This window comes from Xenopus laevis, chromosome 3L (assembly GCF_017654675.1).
Source record: "Xenopus laevis strain J_2021 chromosome 3L, Xenopus_laevis_v10.1, whole genome shotgun sequence".
Lineage (NCBI taxonomy): Eukaryota > Metazoa > Chordata > Amphibia > Anura > Pipidae > Xenopus > Xenopus laevis.
Genome location: NC_054375.1, coordinates 161,152,063 through 161,179,817, shown reverse-complemented (window position 1 = coordinate 161,179,817; position 27,755 = coordinate 161,152,063). Strand labels below are relative to the sequence as shown.

General features: G+C 41.3%; 1 protein-coding gene across 4 annotated transcripts; it reads left to right on the top strand.

Moving 5' to 3' along the window:
- Window positions 1-27,068, top strand: gps2.L (G protein pathway suppressor 2 L homeolog). Of its 4 annotated transcripts, NM_001090946.1 has the most exon segments (12): window positions 109-137; window positions 3,124-3,237; window positions 13,963-14,072; window positions 14,354-14,466; window positions 15,990-16,069; window positions 16,673-16,752; window positions 16,945-17,113; window positions 17,877-17,963; window positions 19,383-19,462; window positions 22,195-22,278; window positions 26,555-26,638; window positions 26,851-27,068. In NM_001090946.1, coding segments are annotated over 11 exon segments (1,065 nt in total). In that variant the 5' UTR covers window positions 109-137; window positions 3,124-3,143; the 3' UTR covers window positions 26,935-27,068.
- The last annotated feature ends 687 nt before the right edge of the window (window positions 27,069-27,755 follow it).

Sequence of the window (27,755 nt, the reverse complement as noted above, 5' to 3'; positions counted from 1 at the left end):
CAGGGAGACCAATGTGCCGCTCACACATCTTCCCTAGTTCCGCCCCCACCGGAACTGTTATTCCGCTCTGGCCGGATGTGACGCTACGCCTACCGGAAGCTCTGCCGAAACGGAAAGTGGCCGGTCTGCGGATACGGGTGAGGGAGCCTTCGTTACTTCTATTGCCTGAAATGTCCCAGCGAGCTTGCACTCTAATTCCTACCTCTTGTGCTGTGCTCGAGCCTTCATTGCACTGTCCTATTACCAGGCCCCACCTTTACTTCTAGACTCTGGATTCCTTCTCACTTAATCCCTCCTCTTCTACTGCAACTCCCAGCACCCCTCCCTCTTTTTCTGCAACTCCCAGCTCCCCTCCCGCTTCTTCTGCAACTCCCAGCACCCCTCCCGCTTTTTCTGCAACTCCCAGCACCCCTCCCTCTTTTTCTGCAACTCCCAGCACCCCTCCCGTTTTTTCTGCAACTCCCAGCACCCCTCCCTCTTTTTCTGAAACTCCCAGCACCCCTCCCGCTTTTTCTGCAACTCCCAGCACCCCTCCCTCTTCTGCTGCAACTCCCAGCACCCCTCCCTCTTCTGCTGCAACTCCCAGCACCCCTCCCTCTTCTGCTGCAACTCCCAGCACCCCTCCCTCTTCTGCTGCAACTCCCAGCACCCTCCCTCTTCTGCTGCAACTCCCAGCACCCCTCCCTCTTCTGCTGCAACTCCCAGCACCCCTCCCTCTTCTGCTGCAACTCCCAGCACCCCTCCCTCTTCTGCTGCAACTCCCAGCACCCCTCTCTTCTGCTGCAACTCCCAGCACCCCTCCCTCTTCTGCTGCAACTCCCAGCACCCCTCCCTCTTCTGCTGCAACTCCCAGCACCCCTCCCTCTTCTGCTGCAACTCCCAGCACCCCTCCCTCTTCTGCTGCAACTTCCAGCACCCCTCCCTCTTCTGCTGCAACTCCAGCACCCCTCCCTCTTCTGCTGCAACTCCCAGCACCCCTTCCTCTTCTGCTGCAACTCCCAGCACCCCTCCCTCTTCTGCTGCAACTCCCAGCACCCCTCTCTCTTCTGCTGCAACTCCCAGCACCCCTCCCTCTTCTGCTGCAACTCCCAGCACCCCTCCCTCTTCTGCTGCAACTCCCAGCACCCCTCCCTCTTCTGCTGCAACTCCCAGCACCCCTCCCTCTTCTGCTGCAACTTCCAGCACCCCTCCCTCTTCTGCTGCAACTCCCAGCACCCCTCCCTCTTGTACTGCAACTCCCAGTACCCCTTTCTCTTCTGCTGCAACTCCCAGCACCCCTCCCTCTTTTGCAACTCCCAGCACCCCTCCCTCTTCTGCTGCAACTCCCAGCACCCCTCCCTCTTCTGCTGCAACTCCCAGAACCCCTCCCTCTTCTACTGCAACTCCCAGCACCCCTCCCTCTTGTACTGCAACTCCCAGCACCCCTTCTGCTTCCTTTAACACTGCAACTCCCAGCACCCTTCCTCTTGCACTGCAGCTCTCAGCATCCCCTTCCTCTTGCACAACTCCCAGCATCTCCCTTGTCTTGCACTACAACTCCCAGCGCCCCTTTCCGCTTGCACTACAACTCTTATATATTTATATATAGTGATCATATCCCCTTATATATTCATATATAGTGATCATATCCCCTTATATATTTATGTACAGTGATCATATCCCCCTTATATATTTATATATAGTGATCATATCCCCTTATATATTTATATATAGTGATCATATCCCCCTTATATATTTATATAGTGCTCATATCCCCTTATATATTTATATATAGTGATCATATCCCCTTATATATTTATATATAGTGATCATATCCCCTTATATATTTATATATAGTGATCATATCCCCCTTATATATTTAAATATAGTGATCATATCCCCCTATATATTTATATATAGTGATCATATCCCCTTATATATTTATATATAGTGATGATATTCCCCTTATATATTTATATATAGTGATCATATCCCCTTATATATTTATGTACAGTGATCATATCCCCCTTATATATTTATATATAGTGATCATATCCCCTTATATATTTATATATAGTGATCATATACCCTTATATATTTATATAGTGATCATATCCCCTTATATATTTATATATAGTGATCATATCCCCTTATATATTTATATATAGTGATCATATCCCCTTATATATTTATATATAGTGATCATATCCCCCTTATATATTTAAATATAGTGATCATATCCCCCTATATATTTATATATAGTGATCATATCCCCTTATATATTTATATATAGTGATGATATTCCCCTTATATATTTATATATAGTGATCATATCCCCTTATATATTTATATATAGTGATCATATCCCCTTATATATTTATATATAGTGATCATATCCCCTTATATATTTATATATAGTGATCATATCCCCTTATATATTTATATATAGTGATCATATCCCCTTATATATTTATGTACAGTGATCATATCCCCTTATATATTTATATATAGTGATCATATCCCCTTATATATTTATATATAGTGATCATATCCCCCTTATATATTTATATAGTGATCATATCCCCCTTATATATTTATATATAGTGATCATATCCTCCTTATATATTTATATATAGTGATCATATCCCCTTATATATTTATATATAGTGATTATATCCCGTTATATATTTATATATAGTGATCATATCCCCTTATATATTTATATATAGTGATCATATCCCCCTTATATATTTATATATAGTGATCATATCCCCTTATATATTTATATATAGTGATCATATCCCCCTTATATATTTATATATAGTGATCATATCCCCTTATATATTTATATATAGTGATCATATCCCCCTTATATATTTATATATAGTGATCATATCCCCCTTATATATTTATATATAGTGATCATATCCCCTTATATATTTATATATAGTGATCATATCCCCTTATATATTTATATATAGTGATCATATCCCCCTTAACTGTGTCTTCTCCAGTGTAACCAACCCCAACTTGCCCTTCTCTATAACTGATCCTGTATGTATATACACGTCAGTGCTACCACAAGATGTTTGGGTCCAGTACATGTGACTCTGGTTTCTTGACTTTCACATCACTTTCCATTAGGTCCTGGTTTGCCCATCACAATGCCAGCGCTACTGGAGAGACCCAAACTGTCCAACACGATGGCCCGGGCGCTGCACAGACACGTCATGATGGAGAGGGAGCGCAAGAGGCAGGGTACGTTTTCTTTTGGACACTTGTCTTAATATTATTAATAATATAACCTCTTTATAATGGGTCACATTATTATACAGTACCTGGAGGAAAGACTGACGTACATACTGTGTGTAGGAAGTAATGGATTATATATATATATACTGTGTGTAGGAAGTAATGAGTAATATATATATATATACTGTGTGTAGGAAGTAATGGGTGATATATATACTGTGTGTAGGAAGTAATGGATTATATATATATATACTGTGTGTAGGAAGTAATGGATTATATATATATACTGTGTGTAGGAAGTAATGGATTATATATATATACTGTGTGTAGGAAGTAATGGATTATATATATATACTGTGTGTAGGAAGTAATGGGTGATATATATACTGTGTGTAGGAAGTAATGGATTATATATATACTGTGTGTAGGAAGTAATGGATTATATATATATACTGTGTGTAGGAAGTAATGGGTGATATATATACTGTGTGTAGGAAGTAATGGATTATATATATATACTGTGTGTAGGAAGTAATGGATTATATATATACTGTGTGTAGGAAGTAATGGATTATATATATATACTGTGTGTAGGAAGTAATGGATTATATATATATACTGTGTGTAGGAAGTAATGGATTATATATATATACTGTGTGTAGGAAGTAATGGATTATATATATATATACTGTGTGTAGGAAGTAATGGATTATATATATATATATATACTGTGTGTAGGAAGTAATGGGTGATATATATACTGTGTGTAGGAAGTAATGGATTATATATATATACTGTGTGTAGGAAGTAATGGATTATATATATATATACTGTGTGTAGGAAGTAATGGATTATATATATATACTGTGTGTAGGAAGTAATGGATTATATATATATACTGTGTGTAGGAAGTAATGGATTATATATATATATATACTGTGTGTAGGAAGTAATGAGTAATATATATATATACTGTGTGTAGGAAGTAATGGATTATATATATATATATACTGTGTGTAGGAAGTAATGAGTAATATATATATACTGTGTGTAGGAAGTAATGGATTATATATATATACTGTGTGTAGGAAGTAATGGATTACATATATATACTGTGTGTAGGAAATAATGGATTATATATATATACTGTGTGTAGGAAGTAATGGATAATATATATACTGTGTGTAGGAAGTAATGGATTATATATATATATACTGTGTGTAGGAAGTAATGAGTAATATATATATACTGTGTGTAGGAAGTAATGGATTATATATATATACTGTGTGTAGGAAGTAATGGATTATATATATATACTGTGTGTAGGAAATAATGGATTATATATATACTGTGTGTAGGAAGTAATGGATAATATATATACTGTGTGTAGGAAGTAATGGATTATATATATATATACTGTGTGTAGGAAGTAATGAGTAATATATATATACTGTGTGTAGGAAGTAATGGATTATATATATATACTGTGTGTAGGAAGTAATGGATTATATATATATATACTGTGTGTAGGAAGTAATGGATTATATATATATACTGTGTGTAGGAAGTAATGGATTATATATATATATACTGTGTGTAGGAAGTAATGGATAATATATATACTGTGTGTAGGAAGTAATGGATTATATATATACTGTGTGTAGGAAGTAATGGATTATATATATATATATACTGTGTGTAGGAAGTAATGGATTATATATATATATACTGTGTGTAGGAAGTAATGGATTATATATATATACTGTGTGTAGGAAGTAATGGATAATATATATATATATACTGTGTGTAGTAAGTAATGGATAATATATATATACTGTGTGTAGGAAGTAATGAGTAATATATATATACTGTGTGTAGGAAGTAATGGATTATATATATATACTGTGTGTAGGAAGTAATGGGTGATATATATACTGTGTGTAGGAAGTAATGGATTATATATATATATATACTGTGTGTAGGAAGTAATGGATTATATATATATATACTGTGTGTAGGAAGTAATGGATTATATATATATACTGTGTGTAGGAAGTAATGGATAATATATATATATATACTGTGTGTAGTAAGTAATGGATAATATATATATACTGTGTGTAGGAAGTAATGGGTGATATATATACTGTGTGTAGGAAGTAATGGATTATATATATACTGTGTGTAGGAAGTAATGGGTGATATATATACTGTGTGTAGGAAGTAATGGATTATATATATATACTGTGTGTAGGAAGTAATGGATTATATATATACTGTGTGTAGGAAGTAATGGATTATATATATACTGTGTGTAGGAAGTAATGGGTGATATATATACTGTGTGTAGGAAGTAATGGATAATATATATATACTGTGTGTAGGAAGTAATGGATTATATATATACTGTGTGTAGGAAGTAATGAGTAATATATATATATATACTGTGTGTAGGAAGTAATGGATTATATATATATATACTGTGTGTAGGAAGTAATGGATTATATATATATACTGTGTGTAGGAAGTAATGGATTATATATATACTGTGTGTAGGAAGTAATGGATTATATATATATACTGTGTGTAGGAAGTAATGGATTATATATATATATACTGTGTGTAGGAAGTAATGGATTATATATATATACTGTGTGTAGGAAGTAATGGATTATATATATATATACTGTGTGTAGGAAGTAATGGATTATATATATATACTGTGTGTAGGAAGTAATGGATTATATATATATATACTGTGTGTAGGAAGTAATGGATTATATATATACTGTGTGTAGGAAGTAATGGATAATATATATATATATACTGTGTGTAGGAAGTAATGGATAATATATATATATACTGTGTGTAGGAAGTAATGGGTGATATATATACTGTGTGTAGGAAGTAATGGATTATATATATACTGTGTGTAGGAAGTAATGGATTATATATATATATACTGTGTGTAGGAAGTAATGGATTATATATATACTGTGTGTAGGAAGTAATGGATTATATATATATATATATATATACTGTGTGTAGGAAGTAATGGATTATATATATATACTGTGTGTAGGAAGTAATGGATTATATATATACTGTGTGTAGGAAGTAATGGATTATATATATATACTGTGTGTAGGAAGTAATGGATTATATATATACTGTGTGTAGGAAGTAATGGATTATATATATACTGTGTGTAAGGAAGTAATGGGTGATATATATACTGTGTGTAGGAAGTAATGGATAATATATATATATATACTGTGTGTAGGAAGTAATGGATTATATATATATATATACTGTGTGTAGGAAGTAATGGATTATATATATATATATACTGTGTGTAGGAAGTAATGGATAATATATATATACTGTGTGTAGGAAGTAATGGATTATATATATATATATACTGTGTGTAGGAAGTAATGGATTATATATATATACTGTGTGTAGGAAGTAATGGATTATATATATATACTGTGTGTAGGAAGTAATGGATTATATATATATATACTGTGTGTAGGAAGTAATGAGTAATATATATATACTGTGTGTAGGAAGTAATGGATTATATATATATACTGTGTGTAGGAAGTAATGGATTATATATATATACTGTGTGTAGGAAGTAATGGATAATATATATATATATATACTGTGTGTAGGAAGTAATGGATAATATATATATACTGTGTGTAGGAAGTAATGGGTGATATATATACTGTGTGTAGGAAGTAATGGATTATATATATACTGTGTGTAGGAAGTAATGGGTGATATATATACTGTGTGTAGGAAGTAATGGATTATATATATATACTGTGTGTAGGAAGTAATGGATAATATATATATACTGTGTGTAGGAAGTAATGGATGATATATATACTGTGTGTAGGAAGTAATGGATTATATATATATACTGTGTGTAGGAAGTAATGGATTATATATATACTGTGTGTAGGAAGTAATGGATTATATATATACTGTGTGTAGGAAGTAATGGATTATATATATACTGTGTGTAGGAAGTAATGGATAATATATATATACTGTGTGTAGGAAGTAATGGATTATATATATACTGTGTGTAGGAAGTAATGGATTATATATATATATATATATACTGTGTGTAGGAAGTAATGGATTATATATATATACTGTGTGTAGGAAGTAATGGATTATATATATATACTGTGTGTAGGAAGTAATGGATTATATATATATATATACTGTGTGTAGGAAGTAATGGATTATATATATATACTGTGTGTAGGAAGTAATGGATTATATATATATACTGTGTGTAGGAAGTAATGGATTATATATATACTGTGTGTAGGAAGTAATGGATTATATATATATACTGTGTGTAGGAAGTAATGGATTATATATATATACTGTGTGTAGGAAGTAATGGATTATATATATACTGTGTGTAGGAAGTAATGGATTATATATATACTGTGTGTAGGAAGTAATGGATTATATATATATACTGTGTGTAGGAAGTAATGAGTAATATATATATACTGTGTGTAGGAAGTAATGGATAATATATATATACTGTGTGTAGGAAGTAATGGATTATATATATATACTGTGTGTAGGAAGTAATGGATTATATATATACTGTGTGTAGGAAGTAATGGATTATATATATACTGTGTGTAGGAAGTAATGGATTATATATATACTGTGTGTAGGAAGTAATGGATTATATATATATATATATATATACTGTGTGTAGGAAGTAATGGATTATATATATATATACTGTGTGTAGGAAGTAATGGATTATATATATACTGTGTGTAGGAAGTAATGGATAATATATATATATATACTGTGTGTAGGAAGTAATGGATAATATATATATACTGTGTGTAGGAAGTAATGGATTATATATATATATACTGTGTGTAGGAAGTAATGGATTATATATATATATACTGTGTGTAGGAAGTAATGGGTGATATATATACTGTGTGTAGGAAGTAATGGGTGATATATATACTGTGTGTAGGAAGTAATGGATTATATATATATACTGTGTGTAGGAAGTAATGGATTATATATATACTGTGTGTAGGAAGTAATGGATTATATATATACTGTGTGTAGGAAGTAATGGGTGATATATATACTGTGTGTAGGAAGTAATGGGTGATATATATACTGTGTGTAGGAAGTAATGGATAATATATATATACTGTGTGTAGGAAGTAATGGATTATATATATATACTGTGTGTAGGAAGTAATGGATTATATATATATACTGTGTGTAGGAAGTAATGGATTATATATATACTGTGTGTAGGAAGTAATGGATTATATATATATATATACTGTGTGTAGGAAGTAATGGATTATATATATATACTGTGTGTAGGAAGTAATGGATTATATATATATACTGTGTGTAGGAAGTAATGGATTATATATATATATACTGTGTGTAGGAAGTAATGGATTATATATATATACTGTGTGTAGGAAGTAATGGATTATATATATATACTGTGTGTAGGAAGTAATGGATTATATATATATATATATATATATACTGTGTGTAGGAAGTAATGGATTATATATATATATACTGTGTGTAGGAAGTAATGGATTATATATATACTGTGTGTAGGAAGTAATGGATAATATATATATATATACTGTGTGTAGGAAGTAATGGATAATATATATATACTGTGTGTAGGAAGTAATGGATTATATATATATACTGTGTGTAGGAAGTAATGGATTATATATATATATACTGTGTGTAGGAAGTAATGGGTGATATATATACTGTGTGTAGGAAGTAATGGGTGATATATATACTGTGTGTAGGAAGTAATGGATTATATATATATACTGTGTGTAGGAAGTAATGGATTATATATATACTGTGTGTAGGAAGTAATGGATTATATATATACTGTGTGTAGGAAGTAATGGGTGATATATATACTGTGTGTAGGAAGTAATGGATAATATATATATACTGTGTGTAGGAAGTAATGGATTATATATATATACTGTGTGTAGGAAGTAATGGATTATATATATATACTGTGTGTAGGAAGTAATGGATTATATATATACTGTGTGTAGGAAGTAATGGATTATATATATATATATACTGTGTGTAGGAAGTAATGGATTATATATATATACTGTGTGTAGGAAGTAATGGATTATATATATATACTGTGTGTAGGAAGTAATGGATTATATATATATACTGTGTGTAGGAAGTAATGGATTATATATATATACTGTGTGTAGGAAGTAATGGATTATATATATATATACTGTGTGTAGGAAGTAATGGATTATATATATACTGTGTGTAGGAAGTAATGGATTATATATATATATACTGTGTGTAGGAAGTAATGGATTATATATATATACTGTGTGTAGGAAGTAATGGATTATATATATACTGTGTGTAGGAAGTAATGGATTATATATATATATACTGTGTGTAGGAAGTAATGGATTATATATATACTGTGTGTAGGAAGTAATGGATTATATATATATACTGTGTGTAGGAAGTAATGAGTAATATATATATACTGTGTGTAGGAAGTAATGGATAATATATATATACTGTGTGTAGGAAGTAATGGATTATATATATATACTGTGTGTAGGAAGTAATGGATTATATATATACTGTGTGTAGGAAGTAATGGATTATATATATACTGTGTGTAGGAAGTAATGGATTATATATATACTGTGTGTAGGAAGTAATGGATTATATATATATATATACTGTGTGTAGGAAGTAATGGATTATATATATATATACTGTGTGTAGGAAGTAATGGATTATATATATATATACTGTGTGTAGGAAGTAATGGATTATATAATATATACTGTGTGTAGAAGTAATGGATTATATATATACTGTGTGTAGGAAGTAATGGATTATATATATATACTGTGTGTAGGAAGTAATGGATTATATATATATACTGTGTGTAGGAAGTAATGGATTATATATATACTGTGTGTAGGAAGTAATGGATTATATATATACTGTGTGTAGGAAGTAATGGATTATATATATACTGTGTGTAGGAAGTAATGGATTATATATATATACTGTGTGTAGGAAGTAATGAGTAATATATATATACTGTGTGTAGGAAGTAATGGATAATATATATATACTGTGTGTAGGAAGTAATGGATTATATATATATACTGTGTGTAGGAAGTAATGGATTATATATATACTGTGTGTAGGAAGTAATGGATTATATATATACTGTGTGTAGGAAGTAATGGATTATATATATACTGTGTGTAGGAAGTAATGGATTATATATATATATATACTGTGTGTAGGAAGTAATGGATTATATATATATACTGTGTGTAGGAAGTAATGGATTATATATATACTGTGTGTAGGAAGTAATGGATAATATATATATATATACTGTGTGTAGGAAGTAATGGATAATATATATATACTGTGTGTAGGAAGTAATGGGTGATATATATACTGTGTGTAGGAAGTAATGGGTGATATATATACTGTGTGTAGGAAGTAATGGATTATATATATATACTGTGTGTAGGAAGTAATGGATTATATATATACTGTGTGTAGGAAGTAATGGATTATATATATACTGTGTGTAGGAAGTAATGGGTGATATATATACTGTGTGTAGGAAGTAATGGATAATATATATATACTGTGTGTAGGAAGTAATGGATTATATATATATACTGTGTGTAGGAAGTAATGGATTATATATATATACTGTGTGTAGGAAGTAATGGATTATATATATACTGTGTGTAGGAAGTAATGGATTATATATATATATATACTGTGTGTAGGAAGTAATGGATTATATATATATACTGTGTGTAGGAAGTAATGGATTATATATATATACTGTGTGTAGGAAGTAATGGATTATATATATATATACTGTGTGTAGGAAGTAATGGATTATATATATATACTGTGTGTAGGAAGTAATGGATTATATATATATACTGTGTGTAGGAAGTAATGGATTATATATATACTGTGTGTAGGAAGTAATGGATTATATATATATACTGTGTGTAGGAAGTAATGGATTATATATATACTGTGTGTAGGAAGTAATGGATTATATATATACTGTGTGTAGGAAGTAATGGATTATATATATACTGTGTGTAGGAAGTAATGGATTATATATATTACTGTGTGTAGGAAGTAATGGATTATATATATATACTGTGTGTAGGAAGTAATGGATTATATATATATATACTGTGTGTAGGAAGTAATGGATTATATATATATATACTGTGTGTAGGAAGTAATGGATTATATATATATATACTGTGTGTAGGAAGTAATGGATTATATATATATACTGTGTGTAGGAAGTAATGGATTATATATATATACTGTGTGTAGGAAGTAATGGATTATATATATATATATACTGTGTGTAGGAAGTAATGATTATATATATATACTGTGTGTAGGAAGTAATGGATTATATATATATACTGTGTGTAGGAAGTAATGGATTATATATATATATATAATATATATATATACTGTGTGTAGGAAGGAGAGGCTGTCATTGGCTGTGGGGAAGGAAGGGCATCACAAGTGCCAGTACATTGAGTCTCCCAGTCTCTTGCCCCTGGGCTACTTCAGCTTTACATGGAAAAAGATGGATCTGCCCAGCTACAAGTTCCCTGCTGATTATAATCACGTATTTGATACCCCAGACTGGGGCTCCTATAAGCAGAAAACTGCACCTCCCTGGGGTACTTTTTAGTCGGCACCAATCAGTGATCTCCTTCTTGCTTTTTCCTTGTGTCTCTCTACTGCTCATGTATCAGCCATGGACATGAAAGTATTGGAGATGGGGATGACTCTATGGTGGACACTGAAAGTATTCACCAGTCTGTCAGCTCCTTGCCACACCTACAGTAATCCTGGAAGATTAAGTAAAGAGGTTTGGCCATCACACATCTGAGCCCTTCTTAGGGTTAAATCAATGTAGTCCTGGGCCATTGTTACTTTGCTCTTCCTCCTGAGTCGCCCAGTTTCTTCCAGGTAACTGTATTGTATGGGGTTATTGAATAGGAAACCTTCATCAACTGTACATAGATGGGAAGCAGTTTAACACTTCTGCTTTCTCTTTGTTTCCTTCAACTAATTGTCCTGCCTCCAAATTCCTTAACTTTCTTTAAACTTCTCCTGTAGTATTCTTCTAGAAATTCTCTGTCACATACCCACTTACACTATCCTCGCCCACCAATGGGGAAGCTTCACTAAATACATGAGCAATTTCTAGATGGGATGTTCCTAGGGCCAGTGGGATGTGCCTAGTGCTGTTGGGTTGTTCTTAGGACTAGTGGGGTGTTCGTAGGGCCAGTGGGGTGTTCGTAGGGCCAGTGGGGTGTTCGGAGGGCCAGTGGGGTGTTCCTAGGGCCAGTGGGGTGTTCGTAGGGCCAGTGGGGTGTTCCTAGGGCCAGTGGGGTGTTCCTAGTGCTGTTGGGTTGTTCTTAGGACTAGTGGGGTGTTCGTAGGGCCAGTGGGGTGTTCGTAGGGCCAGTGGGGTGTTCCTAGGACCAGTGGGGTGTTCGTAGGGCCAGTGGGGTGTTCCTAGGGCCAGTGGGGTGTTCCTAGTGCTGTTGGGTTGTTCTTAGGACTAGTGGGGTGTTCCTAGGGCCAGTGGGGTGTTCCCAGGGCCAGTGGGGTGTTCCCAGGGCCAGTGGGGTGTTCCCAGGGCCAGTGGGGTGTTCCCAGGGCCAGTGGGGTTTTCATAGGGCCAGTGGGGTTTTCATAGGGCCAGTGGGGTTTTCCTAGGGCAAGTGGGATTTTCCTAGGGCCAGTGGGGTGTTCCTAGGGCCAGTAAGGTGTTCCTAGGGCCAGTGGGGTTTCCTTAGGGCCAGTGGGGTATTTTTAGGGCCAGTGGGGCTTTCCTAGGGCCAGTGGGGTGTTCCTAGGGCCAGTGGGGTGTTCCTAGGGCCAGTGGGGCTTTCCTAGGGCCAGTGGGGCTTTCCTAGGGCCAGTGGGGCTTTCCTAGGGCCAGTGGGGCTTTCCTTGGGCCAGTGGGGCGTTCCTAGGGCCAGTGGGGCGTTCCTAGGGCCAGTGGGGTGTTCCTAGGGCCAGTGGGGTGTTCCTAGGGCCAGTGGGGTGTTCCTAGGGCCAGTGGGGTGTTTGTAGGGCCAGTGGGGTGTTTGTAGGGCCAGTGGGGTGTTCTAGGGCCAGTGGGGTGTCCAGGCCAGTGGGGTGTTTGTAGGGCCAGTGGGGTGTTTGTAGGGCCAGTGGGGTGTTTGTAGGGCCAGTGGGGTGTTTGTAGGGCCAGTGGGGTGTTTGTAGGGCCAGTGGGTGTTTGTAGGGCCAGTGGGGTGTTTGTAGGGCCAGTGGGGTGTTTGTAGGGCCAGTGGGGTGTTCGTAGGGCCAGTGGGGTGTTCCTAGGGCCAGTGGGGTGTTCCTAGGGCCAGTGGGGTGTTCCTAGGGCCAGTGGGGTGTTCCTAGGGCCAGTGGGGTGTTCCTAGGGCCAGTGGGGTGTTCCTAGGGCCAGTGGGGTGTTCCTAGGGCCAGTGGGGTGTTATTTTGGGGCAGTGGGTTTTATTTTGGGGCAGTGGGGTGTTATTTTGGGGCAGTGGGTGTCTGTTGGAAACATATCCCTTAGTTATGACTTTTACAATGTCTGTTTGGCAGAGGAGGAGGAGGTGGACAAGATGATGGAGCAGAAGTTGAGAGATGAACAGGAGAGGAGGAGGAAGAAGGAGATGGAAGAGAGGATGTCCTTGGAGGAGACCAGGGAACAGGTGATGATCTTCTTGCTCAGCCCCAGTCTCTCTTCATCTCCCTGTCCCTCAAAAGAACTGTACCACTAAGGGGAGAGATGGCAGTGCAGGGCTGAGGCTGGGCAGGGCCAGTATAGTGATATGTAGGACAAGTGACATGGGAAGTCTTCATGGGAAGTGATGTCATGAGCAAGTCCAGTAGGTGCTGAAGGGGTAACAGCAGGAGATGCCAGAGGTTCTGGCCAAGCGATGTAATGGCAGTAACACTCTAACCTAATGGCACTAACTCTGTGTCCCTGCAGATCATGAAGCTCCAGGATAAACTGAATTCACTACAGGAGGAGAAGCACCAACTGTTCCTGCAACTCAAGAAGGTTCTTCATGAGGAGGAGAAGAGGAGAAGAAAGGAGCAGAGGTGAGGGAGGGGAATGGTGTCTCTGTGTAAGGTGAAGACTGTGTGGGGTCCAGAAGGAACCTAGGGACAAATTCACTATGATTCGTAGTTGCGCCAGCGTCCGCTTCGCCGCACTTCGCCAGGCGTATTATTGTCAGCGCTACGCAAATTCACTAAAATCCGAAGTTGCGCTCAGGGGAAGCGTAAGGTTGCGAAATTGCATTAGCGTTAATTCGCCAAGCAAAGCGAAGTTACGCTAGCGATGCTTAATTTGCATACGGCGCCAAATTGAAGTTACAATGGAGGAATATGTAGCATCAATACACAAGCCTGGAAAACCTTCAAAACATCAAATAAAAATGTTATTTTGCCCTACACATGTGCCCACTGTATAGTTAAGGTGCCATGAGTTAGGAAATGTAGGGGGGAAGGAGGGGAGCCCCAAAAAATTTTTCGATCTTTTTCAGCCTATCACCCATAAAAAAAGAAAAAACGCCAGCGTTTTTTGGGAACTTTTTTGGAAGCAATCCCTATCTACTCTATTGCACTTTGCCTGGTCTGAGGTGGCGAAGGAAGTCTGGCGTAAAAGGTAGCGTTCAGAATAATTTGCGCGTCAGTGCATTTGCATAGTTACGTCCTTGCGCAAATTCGCCAGGCGTAAGGGTGCAAAGTAACACTAGTGAATTAACGCTAGCGTTAGGCGCTTCGTCCTTTAGTGAATTTGCCCCCTAGAGAGAACAGAACATGGGGGAGGAGACTGAGGAAGCATCAGATGTAAGGGGGTGGAGACTGAGGAAAGATCAAAGGTAATGGGGTGGAGACTGAGGAAGGATCAGAGGTGAAGTGAAAAGAGATGGGAAAATGGAAGCTGAGAAAGAGACAGAGCTGAGTGGGTGACTGAAGAAGGAGCATAGCTGGGGGGAGAAGATTGTGGAAGGAGGAGCCATGAGGGGTAGGGTGAGGGGAGGATCATGTCATTGTTATGCTCAGACACATTGTTGGGTATGTGGGACATAGGCAAACGAGTGAGTTTATTGTGCAGTTTGCAGTGACTAGGGTCAGACTTACCAGCCACACTTGCCCTGATGGAGGCAGGTAACATATAGTGGTGCTGTGTAGAAACAAAACAGTTGCAAGTATTGGTTCCTGCTCCAGGAATAATAGTTTGGTTCAGAGGTCGCTTCAGAGTGCTCCCCACATGCACCTCTCTGTGATTGGTCGAGTAATCTTGCTCACACTCTGTCATGTGACTCCCAGCTGTCTTTGCTGTTAGTGCAGAAGAGAATGGCAAAAGTAAGACCCCGTATAGTGAGCGCCCCCACATGCAAATGCTTAATACTAGAGGGACCACGAGACCGTGCCCATGTGATCTGTACAGTCTCAGTCATCTCTTCTCTGTATTTCTCCATCCGTGTCCCAGGGTTGTTGTGCCCCGTCATTAGCAAATCTATTCATCCATAAATATGCTAATAGTCTTATAGTAGTCAACTGTCATAGTAATTACCCATTCCACTGTTTTACTTCCCCTTTATCTCTCCACACAGTGACCTAACAACGCTGGCATCAGCTGCGTATACTCAGGGCATGGTCATGCACACGGGAGCCCACCTCATTAATATGCAAGGTAAGGGACTCCTCATTAATATGCAAGGTAAGGGACTCCTCATTAATATGCAAGGTAAGGGACTCCTCATTAATATGCAAGGTAAGGGACTCCTCATTAATATGCAAGGTAAGGGACTCCTCATTAATATGCAAGATAAGGGACTCCTCGTTAATATGCAAAGTAAGTGACTCCTCGTTAATATGCAAAGTAAGTGACTCCTCATTAATATGCGAGGTAAGTGACTCCTCGTTAACAAGTAGGGATCCACATTACTCTGTGCTGCGGTTTAGCCATATACAATACTCGGCAATGGGGCAGCAGCAGGTTATTATATTATTAGTACCCAACCCCTCCCCCGTGCCAGTAATCTGCTGCCCTATATTGGGGGAGTGGTTATCAGCTGCCCAATCCTGGGGGAGTGACTTAGCTCCAGTATGGCCGACGGCAGAGCACAGTTGATAGTATATATGGTTTTATTAAGTTGTGATAGAAGCTTTTTGGCTGCTGTACCTGTTGTATGGATTTGTGCACAGCAGGTTCCCCATACTGAAGAAATTAGGCAGCCTATTAGTTCTCTTGTGATCTCTGCTTTATGTTATCCAATGATTTTGTGTCTCTCAGGCAGCCCAGGAGGACATTCCCGAAACACCAGTCTCATGTCTGATCGAGCCAAGCAGATGTTTGGACCCCCAGTCATTGCTGTGAGTCAATTAGATCTCATTTACTCCGCCCCTTTACCAGTTTGGAGAAGGGGGTTCACGTGCAGGTTGTGTTATGGAAAAAGTATTGGATAAATGGGGGATTGTTTGTAGATGAGGTTAAGTACAGACTGTTACACAGATATTGGATAAGTATTGATGATATTTATCATACCTATTTGTGTCCCTCCTCAGGGGCGCCACTACTCTTCCCAGACATCCTTCAGCCCAACAGCAGCAGAACACGGCCAGTACCAGAGCAGCCCATCCAGCCACGGCCCTTATACTGTAAGCCAATCACAGCACAGCTTTGCAGCAGGACAGGCTGGCCCAGTTAACTATGCAGGGAGTCAGCCAATAAGAGGTAAGAAGGGCGGCGTATATATACCTGTTCTTTTCATTACACAAATGTTTATTTTGCTTTCACACATTCTGTTACTGTGCATTGGCTGAGCTCTGTATAAACAAGCCCCTGTCACACTGTCTTGTGAATTTTGGATTATAATAAGCAGAAGTGCATTATGCAGTGCTGACTCCCCCTGGCATTAGTGTGGAAGGGTCCACTTACCTGATGCCCCTTCTCTGCTCAATATAAAGAGGCCCAGTGTTTGCCCAGTTGCCCACCCTGCCTCTGGGCAAAGGGAACGTATGGGGTTTATTTGGGTTTTTACTGTTCCCCTGTCTGTATTGCTGCTCCAATAGAAGCCTGAGAGTGTGCCTTAACCCTCCGTGTGCTGAAAGGAACAGAGCTGAATGTTAATTAACCATTTGACTGTGTGTGTGTGTGTGTGTGTGTGTGTGTAAATAACATTAACCCTTTCATTGCTGGTGATTTGGTACAAAGTAACTCTTTCACTGCTGTTACAGTGGGTGGGGGGGTGTTGATGTATGACAGTGTGAGAGTAATAAGACTTTTAGGGTTTTGGGGTATCAGGGCTGATTTGGGGTGTGCAATTGCACTGAGAGACAAAATGTTTAACCCCTTACAGCTGGGTCTGAGGTTGTGCCTCCGTAACATGGACCAAACATGGAGGAGCTTCAGTTTCCCTTTATTACAAGACAAAGGCCATAGATACAATATTAACCCCTCTCCCTCCATGTGTATCTCTCTCCCTCTGTGTGTGCAGGTCCCTCTGCCTTCCAGACAATGCAGTACCTGTCCCACCAGCAGCCGGGGTACAGCATGCACAGTCACTATACTGGCGCCCACGCAGGTGAGTGGCCCCAACATTTGTCTCACTTCCCCTCCCACTGCCCATAGAGCCCAAATGGGTCAAATTCAGAGTCACGTCTAACCCCCAGCTCAGTAGATATCACAGGATTGCCCATGTGCCATAGAGATTAGATGTAGGTGACTTGGCTAGTAGAGTGACAAGTGTACTAATAAATGTACAAGAATAAAGTGGCTGTGACATCAGTAGTGTACCGTGACCTCCATGTGATCCGCGTCTCACACTCCATTTATAGTGCCCAACAGATGCTCTGCAACTTTCTATTTATATGGCCCAGACTTCATTGTGACTCAGTACAGCTTGTATTGCTACAGACACTTTATTGGCTCAATGGTGACTTCTGGGTACTGGGAATTATTTATAAACTTGATCTCAATTGTACCCCTGTCATTTCCTCCAACCAGTTCTTCAGTGTAACATCCAGTAATTACTGTGTATCGCTGACATTCCCTCCATACTTTCCCATGTCTCTATGCCTCCTTCCTGATTTCTCTATGCCTTTTTCCTGATGACTCTATGCCTCCTTCCTGGTATCTCTATGCCTCCTTCCTGTTGTTTCTATGCCTCCTTTCTGGTATCTCTATGCCTCCTTCCTGTCTCTTTTATGCCTCCTTCCTGGTATCTCTATGCCTCCTTCCTGTCTCTTTTATGCCTCCTTCCTGGTATCTCTATGCCTCCTTCCTGTCTCTTTTATGCCTCCTTCCTGGTATCTCTATGCCTCCTTCCTGTCTCTTTTATGCCTCCTTCCTGGTATCTCTATGCCTTCTTCCTGTCGTTTCTATGCCTCCTTCCTGGTATCTCTATTCCTTCTTCCTGTCGTTTCTATTCCTCCTTCCTGGTATCTCTATGCCTCCTTCCTGTCGTTTCTATGCCTCCTTCCTGTCGTTTCTATGCCTCCTTCCTGGTATCTCTATGCCTCCTTCCTGTCGTTTCTATTCCTCCTTCCTGGTATCTCTATGCCTCCTTCCTGTCTCTTTTATGCCTCCTTCCTGGTATCTCTATGCCTTCTTCCTGTCGTTTCTATGCCTCCTTCCTGATATCGCTATTCCTTCTTCCTGTCGTTTCTATTCCTTCTTCCTGGTATCTCTGCCTCCTTCCTGTCGAATTTATTCCTCCTTCCTGGTATCTCTATGCCTCCTTCCTGTCGATTCTATTCCTCCTTCCTGGTATCTCTATTCCTCCTTCCTGTCGTTTCTATTCCTCCTTCCTGTCGCTTCTATGCTCAACTCCTGTCTCTCTCTCTCTATTTTCTGATATCTCCAGAATTCTCTTCCCTTCTCTGTGTTTCTTGTTGGCTGTCTCTCCATTCCCACTGACACTCTTTCCCTAGTTCCTTCCCTCTGACCCACAGACTGGCTCTCTTCTTGCACTCTCGCCTGTTCATGTTGCTGTCTCTCTCAGGTTTCATGCCCACCAGCACCGGGATCCCACTGCAGAAGCAACTGGAACATGCCAACCAGCAATCTGGATTCACTGACTCGGTGAGTGCCAACATCTTCTCCCTTCCCCTCTCCTAAAGCCAAACAGTGGGCTGCTATGAGAATTTTTTGTCTTGCTGCAAAAACACCCAGAAATGGGCAGCTGTCTTTCTAGTTACTGACCTTATAAAGCTGCTAATAGTCACTGGGCAAGATGGAGGAGACCTTAGGTACAATTGAGATCCTGGAGGCCAGACACAAGGCCAGACACAAGTGAAGCTGCTAATAGTCACTGGGCAGGGTGGAGGAGACCTTAGGTACAAGTGAGATCCTGGAGACCAGACTCAAGTGAAGCTGCTAATAGTCACTGGGCAGGGTGGAGCAGACCTTAGGTACAAGTGAGATCCTGGAGGCCAGACTCAAGTGAAGCTGCTAATAGTCACTGGGCAGGGTGGAGGAGACCTTAGATACAAGTGAGTTCCTGGAGGCCAGACTCAAGTGAAGCTGCTAATAGTCACTGGGCAAGATGGAGGAGACCTTAGGTACAAGTGAGATCCTGGAGGCCAGACACAAGTGAAGCTGCTAATAGTCACTGGGCAGGGTGGAGCAGACCTTAGGTACAAGTGAGATCCTGGAGGCCAGACACAAGTCAAGATGCTAATAGTCACTGGACAGGGTGGAGGAGACCTTAGGTACAAGTGAGATCCTGGAGGCCAGACTCAAATGAAGCTGCTAATAGTCACTGGGCAGGGTGGAGGAGACCTTAGGTACAAGTGAGATCCTGGAGGCCAGACACAAGTCAAGATGCTAATAGTCACTGGGCAGGGTGGAGCAGACCTTAGGTACAAGTGAGATCCTGGAGGCCAGACTCAAGTGAAGCTGCTAATAGTCACTGGGCAGGGTGGAGCAGACCTTAGGTACAAGTGAGATCCTGGAGGCCAGACACAAGTGAAGCTGCTAATAGTCACTGGGCAGGGTGGAGGAGACCTTAGGTACAAGTGAGATCCTGGAGGCCAGACACAAGTCAAGATGCTAATAGTCACTGGACAGGGTGGAGCAGACCTTAGATACAAGTGAGATCCTGGAGGCCAGACACAAGTGAAGCTGCTAATAGTCACTGGGCAGGGTGGAGGAGACCTTAGGTACAAGTGAGATCCTGGAGGCCAGACACAAGTCAAGATGCTAATAGTCACTGGGCAGGGTGGAGCAGACCTTAGGTACAAGTGAGATCCTGGAGGCCAGACACAAGTGAAGCTGCTAATAGTCACTGGGCAGGGTGGAGGAGACCTTAGGTACAAGTGAGATCCTGGAGGCCAGACACAAGTCAAGATGCTAATAGTCACTGGGCAGGGTGGAGCAGACCTTAGGTACAAGTGAGATCCTGGAGGCCAGACACAAGTGAAGCTGCTAATAGTCACTGGGCAGGGTGGAGGAGACCTTAGGTACAAGTGAGATCCTGGAGGCCAGACACAAGTCAAGATGCTAATAGTCACTGGACAGGGTGGAGCAGACCTTAGATACAAGTGAGATCCTGGAGGCCAGACACAAGTGAAGCTGCTAATAGTCACTGGGCAGGGTGGAGGAGACCTTAGGTACAAGTGAGATCCTGGAGACCAGACTCAAGTGAAGCTGCTAATAGTCACTGGGCAGGGTGGAGGAGACCTTAGATACAAGTGAGTTCCTGGAGGCCAGACTCAAGTGAAGCTGCTAATAATCACTGGGCAAGATGGAGGAGACCTTAGGTACAAGTGAGATCCTGGAGGCCAGACACAAGTGAAGCTGCTAATAGTCACTGGGCAGGGTGGAGCAGACCTTAGGTACAAGTGAGATCCTGGAGGCCAGACACAAGTCAAGATGCTAATAGTCACTGGACAGGGTGGAGCAGACCTTAGATACAAGTGAGATCCTGGAGGCCAGACACAAGTGAAGCTGCTAATAGTCACTGGGCAGGGTGGAGGAGACCTTAGGTACAAGTGAGATCCTGGAGGCCAGACTCAAATGAAGCTGCTAATAGTCACTGGGCAGGTTGGAGGAGACCTTAGATACAAGTGAGTTCCTGGAGGCCAGACTCAAGTGAAGCTGCTAATAGTCACTGGGCAAGATGGAGGAGACCTTAGGTACAAGTGAGATCCTGGAGGCCAGATACAAGTGAAGCTGCTAATAGTCACTGGGCAGGGTGGAGGAGACCTTAGGTACAAGTGAGATCCTGGAGGCCAGACACAAGTGAAGCTGCTAATAGTCACTGGGCAGGGTGGAGGAGACCTTAGGTACAAGTGAGATCCTGGAGGCCAGACACAAGTGAAGCTGCTAATAGTCACTGGACCTTAGGTACAAGTGAGATCCTGGAGGCCAGACACAAGTGAAGCTGCTAATAGTCACTGGGCAGGGTGGAGCAGACCTTAGGTACAAGTGAGATCCTGGAGGCCAGACACAAGTCAAGATGCTAATAGTCACTGGGCAGGGTGGAGGAGACCTTAGGTACAAGTGAGATCCTGGAGGCCAGACACAAGTCAAGATGTTAATAGTCACTGGGCAGGGTGGAGCAGACCTTAGGTACAAGTGAGATCCTGGAGGCCAGACTCAAGTGAAGCTGCTAATAGTCACTGGGCAGGGTGGAGCAGACCTTAGGTTCAAGTGAGATCCTGGAGGCCAGACACAAGTGAAGCTGCTAATAGTCACTGGGCAGGGTGGAGGAGACCTTAGGTACAAGTGAGGTCCTGGAGGCCAGACTCAAATGCAGCTGCTAATAGTCATTGGGCACAAATAACTCACAGATAACTTTTGTATCATCCTAGTCCACCCTACGTCCCATGCACCCCCAGGCTCTGCAGACTCTCCTTCCCACACCGCAGATAACCGTGCCAATGCAGCCAGCCAAAGTAAGTCTGCTCATTCACCAAACAGATAGCATTACCTTGGGCACAATGATTGGCATCTCACACTGATTAAAACTGGGTTCAGCTTGATGGAGGTGTCTTTCCTCAAACTCAGCAAGCGATTTACTATGTAGCATGTCAACCTAACGCATATATGTTCTTCTCCACTAACTCTGTGGTGTCTCCGCCCACATTCATCTTTCCTAGGGACACAGATACCCCCAGTCAGTGTTGCATCTTGGTACATCTCACTACTCCCACCTGGTATTGCACATAAATTCACCCAATGCTCCACCCAGCTACAGCCACCCCCAAGAAATTCCTTCTCAGTACCCACCTAAACTAATCCCATGAGATTTGCTCCCCAACCATCTAAACTTGAGTTTCTTCCACTCAAGACAAGCACATCCTTCCCAGATAAAGCCATGCACAAGAAGTTCATTACTAACTCCACCTAAGCTAATTACGTGATTATCTCCTCACCCATCTAAGCCAACAGAATGAGTTCCTTCACCCAAGCCAAGAACATGGAGTATCTTCCCTCTCCCACCCAAAGAACCACATAAAGTTCCTCCGTGGTCCATCCCCACAATTTATGTGCAATAAGTAAATGTGGGAGCAGAGTTCAGCTCCAGTGTGCTGCACAAACACTGCGATCCCACACAGCTAAGTTCCATACAGAACACAAGAAAAATGGAGCACCAAAGGAGCCGATTATTGGTCCGTTAAAAAACAGAAATTTATTGAAAAATCATTAAAAATGGTAAAGGCATGCCCAGAACATATTGTAGGCTGCCAAGCTTCTGAGGAAGTGCCCGGTAGTCACAAAACATGTAAGCGGGCAGCCTACTATATGTATTTATTTTTCTCGTGCCCCACATATGGAGAGTCTCACGTACACTTACCTAAGCCAATCACTTGGAGTTTCTGTCCCACCTATGAAATAAAGCCACCCACATGGATATCCACTTCTAGCCTTTTTTGAATGTACAGCAGGGAAAGTAAGTATTAAACGCATCTATGGTTTTCTCAGTAAATCTATTTCCAATGGGGCTATTGATACGAAATTGACACCAGATGTCCAAACAAATAAGTGAGGACTTACCCTGGTGGTCTAGTGGGCCGGACGCCTGCCACGCTGCTCCTCTCTGTAGAAGTGCCGGCTTCCTTATGGCGCCTGTAGCACGTATTTCCTATCCTCGTATGCGCATTGACACGGACGTAATGACGTCAGCACACAGTGGTGCGAAATTCAAACACTATTTAAAGGGAATACTCTGAATAGCCCTTTGCCTATTGTTGGTTCATCCTTGTGAGTTGCTGGGTGCTATTTCTGATAATCCTGATATTCTGATTCCTGTTTGTCCCTTCTGACTTCTGTGATCCTGACCCCTGCCTGGTAAACGACTATTCTACACTCTGTAACCTGACCTGTGGCACTCTTGATTGATCTCCCGGCTTTGACCCTTGCCTGTCTGACTCCATTTAAATTCTGCCCTCACCTACCCGGCCTATTTGACTACGTTTTCATCTAAATCCTTGAACTGTGACCTTTTGCCCAAAGACTTTGCTTAACGATCGTGCCCCTCTGCTCGTCCAGAACCCTCGCTTGGCTCCTCTCTTAATAAGACCTGGCGGCATCCAATTAGCCCAGGGCTCCTCCCAAGGTTAAAAGCGGCTGTTAAAGGCGGAAGCAAGAGCCAAGTTCTGGATTCTGGTTGCCGATTCGTGACAAAATGAAGCTATGTGTTATAAAGTGGAATGACTGACGGAATAAGTATTGAACACGCTTACTGACATGTATTTAATACTAAGTAGTAAAACCTTTGTTAGTAATGACAGCTTCAAGCCTCCTTTATGGAGAAACTAGTTGCATTGCTCAGTTGGGATTTTGGCCCATTCTTCCACACAAATGGTCTTCAAATCTTGAAGGTTCCAGGGCCTCTTCTATGAACTCTGGTCTTCAGTTATTTCCATAGATTTTCAATTGGATTCAAGTCGGGTGATTGACTGGGCCATTGTAGCAGCTTTATTTTCTTTCTCTGAAACCAAGTTTCCTTGTTTGGGATGATTGTCTTGCTGAAATGTCCACCCGTGTTTCATCTTCAGCATCCCGGTACATTTCTCCATTCATCTTTCCTTCAATTGAAGTCTGCCAGTACCATACGCTGAAAAACAGCCCCACACCATGATGATCCCACCTCCAAACTTCACTGTTGCTATGGTGTTTTTGGAGTGATGTGAAGTGCCATTTCTACTCCGAACATGATGTGTGCAATGACATCCAAAGAGTTGAGTTTTGGTCTGACATGGTGAGGGTACATAGAGGCCATGTTGGTTGAGTGCATATGTGTAGTTTGAAACAACTGTTCATTCAAGGTCTTTCTGAAGTTCTCCACCAGTGATCCTTGGCTCTTGGACAACTCTTCTGATTGCTCTTGAGACCTTGCGAGGAGCACCTGGTCTTGGCTGGTTTAGGGTGAAATGAAGTTCTCTCCACTTCTGCATTGTGGCCCCAATGCTGCTCCATGGAACATTCAGAAATACGTCTGTAACCTATGCCATTAGTATGTTTTGTAACAATAAAGTTGTGAAGGTCTTGAGGGAGCTCTTTGCTTTTACCCATCATGAGATGCTTCTTTAGTGATACCTTGCTAATGAGAAACCTTTTTATAGGCCATCAATTAGGACTAAACCAACTGATCTTAGGTGGCAGGATTGAATTCTATAGACACATTTCAGCAGGTTTCTTGGCTTCCCAGGCCTTTTTGCACCTCCTTTTCTTCACGTGTTCAATACTTATTCCCTGAATCATTCCACTTTATTACACATCAATTATGGACTAATTTCTTTTGATTTCTTTGTGTGGATTACTTGGGTAGCTAATGACATCTGGTATCAATTTCATGACAATAGCCCCATTAGAAATAGATTTACTGAGAAAACCGTTAACGTGTTCAATACTTATTTTCCCTGCTGTATGAGAGCTGGCTTGTCCTGCAAAGGTTTAGGAAAAGTGAAATGGCTGAACAATTGGTGCCACTGATGGAACAAACTTGTCTATCTGCTCTTCCATTAGTTACATCTTCTATAAGTGGACTTTGCACAGTATGTAATGTTTTATTTCTAATTCCTGTCACTTTGTTCTTTCCCTGACTCCTTACTCCTTACTTGCTCTCCTGCCATTCATCTCTCCTTGTTGCCCCTCCTACATCCCTCCCTCCTTGTTTTACCCTTGTTCTTGCTCACTGCTCCACCAACATCTCTCCTACATCCCTCCCTCCTTACCCTCGTTCTTGCTCACTGCTCCACCGACATCTCTCCTACATCCCACCCTCCTTGTTTTACCCTCGTTCTTGCTCACTGCTCCACCGACATCTCTCCTACATCCCACCCTCCTTGTTTTACCCTTGTTCTTGCTCACTGCTCCACCGACATCTCTCCTACATCCCTCCCTCCTTACCCTCGTTCTTGCTCACTGCTTCACCGACATCTTTCCTACATCCCACCCTCATTGTTTTACCCTCGTTCTTGCTCACTGCTCCACCGACATCTCTCCTACATCCCACCCTCCTTACCTTCATTCTTGCTCACTGCTCCACCGACATCTCTCCTACATCCCACCCTCATTGTTTTACCCTCGTTCTTGCTCACTGCTCCACCGACATCTCTCCTACATCCCACCCTCCTTACCTTCATTCTTGCTCACTGCTCCACCGACATCTCTCCTACATCCCACCCTCCTTACCCTCGTTCTTGCTCACTGCTCCACCGACATCTCTCCTACATCCCACCCTCATTGTTTTACCCTCGTTCTTGCTCACTGCTCCACCGACATCTCTCCTACATCCCTCCCTCCTTACCTTCGTTCTTGCTCACTGCTCCACCGACATCTCTCCTACATCCCACCCTCCTTACCTTCGTTCTTGCTCACTGCTCCACCGACATCTCTCCTACATCCCACCCTCCTTACCCTCGTTCTTGCTCACGGCTTCACCGACATCTCTCCTACATCCCACCCTCCTTACCCTCGTTCTTGCTCACTGCTCCACCGACATCTCTCCTACATCCCTCCCTCCTTGTTTTACCCTCTTTCTTGCTCACTGCTCCACCGACATCTCTCCTACATACCTCCCTCCTTGTTTTACCCTCGTTCTCACTCACTGCTCCACCGACATCTCTCCTACATCCCTCCCTCCTTGTTTTACCCTCGTTCTCACTCACTGCTCCACCCTATATCTCTCCCTGTGTACTAAATGTCTGTGTTCTGTCTCTACAGTCTGCCCTGTCCTACAGTCACCCTTCCCGCTCTGCCTCGCCCGGCGGATACCCTCATGGGACCCCCCCTCAACAGCCCCACACGGTAAGATTTCCACCCTTGGGGGTATTTTCAGTAAGGGTAAAGCCCCAAGCAGTTGTTTGATGGTGCAGGATGGAGAGATGAGTTTGGTGGGGCAGACTATACACTATGAGCCCCACTAACTGCCCCGCAGGGCTACTAGCCATTAAGTAACACATTGTGCCACCTCCAGTTCATGTGAAATGTAATGTCATATTAATGTGTATCTCTCTCAGTCTGGATTTCAGGCCTCCCCCCAGCAGAACCCCCGCCTCCCTTTCATGCAACATGGACAGAACCAGCGCTTTTACCACAAATAATGGCTCCTGAGCTTCTACTGACTCCACCTAGAGAACGAGCGGCGCTTCTTGCCTACGTCTGTGTGACATTGTACCCCCAGCCCCACGGCCCCGTCTCCATGCAGTTCTTACACTGAATAAATCGCTTCTCTCTGGCCACGTGTCCCGTCTCTTTATATATCCACTAGCCACGCCCACTTGTTCATGCCTAAATCTCACCACACCCACTTGAACAATAATCCAGAAGCGTGTGGCCATTGATGTTTAAGGAGAATTCTTATGTACTCGCCCAGCCTAGCTGAAATGGGCTTTTTTTTGTTGAAGGACAAATTAAACGATGGTTTCAGGTCCTACAATAACAATAAGATCTTTTAAAAATCTTCTCATGTATGGCACCCGCGTGTGTGATGTTCACTTACACTGAGTTTATTATAGAGCACAGTGGCCCCGGCATTTGTACAGGAGTGGCCCCAGCATTGCAATATGTGCCATGAGACAAGGGGAGAGCTGCTCCTTCCCATACACCAGGGATCCCCAACCAGTAGCTCGTGAGCAACATGTTGCTCTCCAAACCCTTGGATGTTGCTCCCAGTGGCCTCAAAGCAGGAGCTTATTTTTAATTCCAGGCTTGGAGGCAAGTTTTGGCTGCATTACAACCAGTTGTACTGCCAAACAGAGCCTCAATGTAGGTTGACAATCCACATAGGGGCTACTAAATGGCCAATCACAGCCTGTATTTGGCACTCCAAGAACATTTTTCATGCTTGTGTTGCTCCCCAACTCCTTTAACTTCTGAATGTTGCTCACGGGTTCTAAAGGTTGGGGATCCCTGCCATACACCA